Genomic DNA, 2,483 nt, shown 5'->3' on the forward strand with positions numbered 1-2,483 from the left:
GTTGGGGCCGGGGCGAGACGGAGGGGGCGGCGGGGCCAGCTCCGACCGTCTCTGCCGCCAGGCTGCTGCGCTCCGCCGGCCGCGGCCTGGGGAGGGGCCTTTTCTGCGGAAACCCGCCCCGTTTGGCGGGCGCGGCGCCGGCCGTGCCGAGCGAGGCAGACACCGGGCGCGGAGCAGTGAAGGGCAGAGCCGGGGCTTCAGGAGGCTGCTGGGGAGGTGCAGGACTCCCCCGGGAGGCTTTGCAGGGCCCGGCCGAGGCTGAGCTCTTCACCCTGCGGGGCTGAGGGAAATGGCCTCCCAGCTGCTGGGGGCATACAGCCCTGCTCCCACCACAGCCGGTGCCCCCTGAGCACAAGCCCATTCTCTGCGGACGGCTGGCTCTGGGGGCCCCTCAGCTCTCCGTGTTCTTCCTGGCTGCTATTATCAAAGTGGAAAGCAGTCTGCCTCACCATGGGATGCTCCTGGTCCAGTCTGTACAGCCTGCTCTTCCTACGCATCCCTGTGTCTGTTTGCTGGGCTGCTCCCACAGCCTTGGTGCTGAGCTAAGTCAGGTTGCATTGCAATGTGGAGGCCAGAGCGAGGCCCAGCAGACTGCTGTTTCCCTGCCGTGGGAGGGTCTCTGAAAGGCATAAGTGCAAGTCCCAGGGAGCGGAAGCTCTTCCCATGTGCCTCACTGTCTGTGACCAGCTGGTGGTGTCATCCCAGTTGCAGGAGATTGTCTTTAAAAATTTCTACACGGCTTTCCTGACCATCCGGGTGCAGCGTCGCAGCCCTGCAGACGTGGCTGGTGAGGGCCCCAGGAAGTGGGTCACTTGCTTGCGGAATTACTGCCTCATGCCCAACCCGCACACAGAGGAGGGTTCTCAAGATTACTTCTCTGTCTTCAGGCACCAGGTCAGGATGCTCAGCCCCATGGGGCAGGGTGAAGGGTGGGGCTGGATTCTCTGCAGAGCCAAGGCATGTCTCTTATCCAGCATGCTCTGTTCCTACCATACTTTTACATAGGCTGCCTGGACAGTTGACTCCCTTCCCTTTCTGAGCCCTGAACTGACAAAGAAACAGCTGCCCTGCAGGGCTCTTGCTGTTCCAGTGCTGTGGCCAGCCCACCTCTACCATACATTGAGCAAACCCACTCACTTCTTAGATGACAGACCTCTGAGAATGGCCCAAGCAGTGCTCCTGGTGACTTCATAGGAACCATGCTTCCTGTTGAGGTCTGTAGGGATCTGTGGACTGGTGGGACTGGGCTACTGCAGTTGATGTTTTTCTGTTGCAGTGTGAACACATAACCCTGGGTGCTTGTAACTAAAGATCCATTGCTTTGCTTAAGAGGGGGTCTGCTAACATAATCCTTTGACTGATTTTCAGTGTGGGCAACTCCCATCTGTCTCCCTGCTTTCTTTACTCAAACCTGACACTTCTTTCCTGCCCTGGATTGCTATGTAGCATTGTAGTGTCCTGCTGAACACTTGCTGTGTCCTGCCTTATAAGTGCCAAAGTTCAGTTGAAGGACCTGACTGTAGTGTCCATTGGGCTTCTCGCAGGTAAAGTGATACATTTTCAACTTCCGTTGTGTCTCTGGCAGATGCTTTGTGATGTTGATGAGGTCATGGCAATACGTATGATTTTACGACAGCCCTCACCAGTCTGGCTACACTTCACCATTGAGGAGTTGCAGATCTACCCTCGTGGCCAGGAGGTGAGTGCCTTTTATTTGCTTGGGATGAGCCAGGGCCCTTTTTGGGCCCTATATATGGCTGCTTGGGCTGCAGCACTTAGCAAGCCTGGGATTCCTTGTAAAGGTTTTGACCCATGATGACAGGGCTTATCTGGGTGACTGCAAGTTGTCTTCTGCCCATCAGCAAGTATGGCTGAAACAGGCATGAGGCTATCCTAACCTCTGTTATTAGCTGACTTGTATTGACCACCCAGCTCAGACTGGTGCTTCTTTGCCTGTAAAGAGCTTTCTTCCATCCGGAGAGTAGTGCAGGAGGCACTGGGTTCCACATTCAGTGAGTTAATTTTCTTGTTCCCAGCGAGTGGCTGCTTCACGCTTTTATCCAGCCTAGGAAGTGAAACTCCCTCACTGGGCAAAGACCCTGACATGCTTGGTCCCCTCCTCCTATATCAGCACAGAAGGGTTGGAGCGTGGGCCATGGCATGTTGTCTCAGCTGCTGCAGGCTCTTAGGAGCAGGACTTTGACTACCCGGTAGGGGTGCATCAATAGAGAATTTTTGGGCCAATATCGATAGCCGATTTTTAACAAGCCGTATTGGCTGATACCGCTCCAACACCAATATGCAGCTGGGCAGGTTGGAGAGTGGCATCTGGTTGGTAAGCCTGTTGTGGGGGAAGGGGCAAGAGGGTGGGAAGGGGTGTGGGGGTGCAAATCAGAGTCCCCACGGTGAGGGAGGGAGTGGGGCTGGGGCAGGGGCAGGTGCTGCACAGCTTGGGTAGAGCGTGGTACCAAGCTGCTCATCTG

At 56.1% G+C, this 2,483-nt stretch overlaps 1 protein-coding gene across 1 annotated transcript in view; it reads left to right on the forward strand.

Moving 5' to 3' along the window:
* Nucleotides 1–663: 663 nt before the first annotated feature.
* Nucleotides 664–2,483, forward strand: part of NICN1 (nicolin 1) — an 11,279-nt gene continuing 9,459 nt past the window's right edge. The window contains exons 1-2 of the mRNA XM_019504623.1: nt 664–894; nt 1,586–1,699. Of these exons, the coding sequence (XP_019360168.1) occupies nt 664–894; nt 1,586–1,699 (345 nt within the window). The remainder of the gene's footprint in view (nt 895–1,585; nt 1,700–2,483) is intronic.

This window comes from Gavialis gangeticus, unplaced genomic scaffold (genome assembly GCF_001723915.1).
Source record: "Gavialis gangeticus isolate Ggan-Ray unplaced genomic scaffold, GavGan_comp1, whole genome shotgun sequence".
Classification (NCBI taxonomy): Eukaryota; Metazoa; Chordata; order Crocodylia; family Gavialidae; genus Gavialis; species Gavialis gangeticus.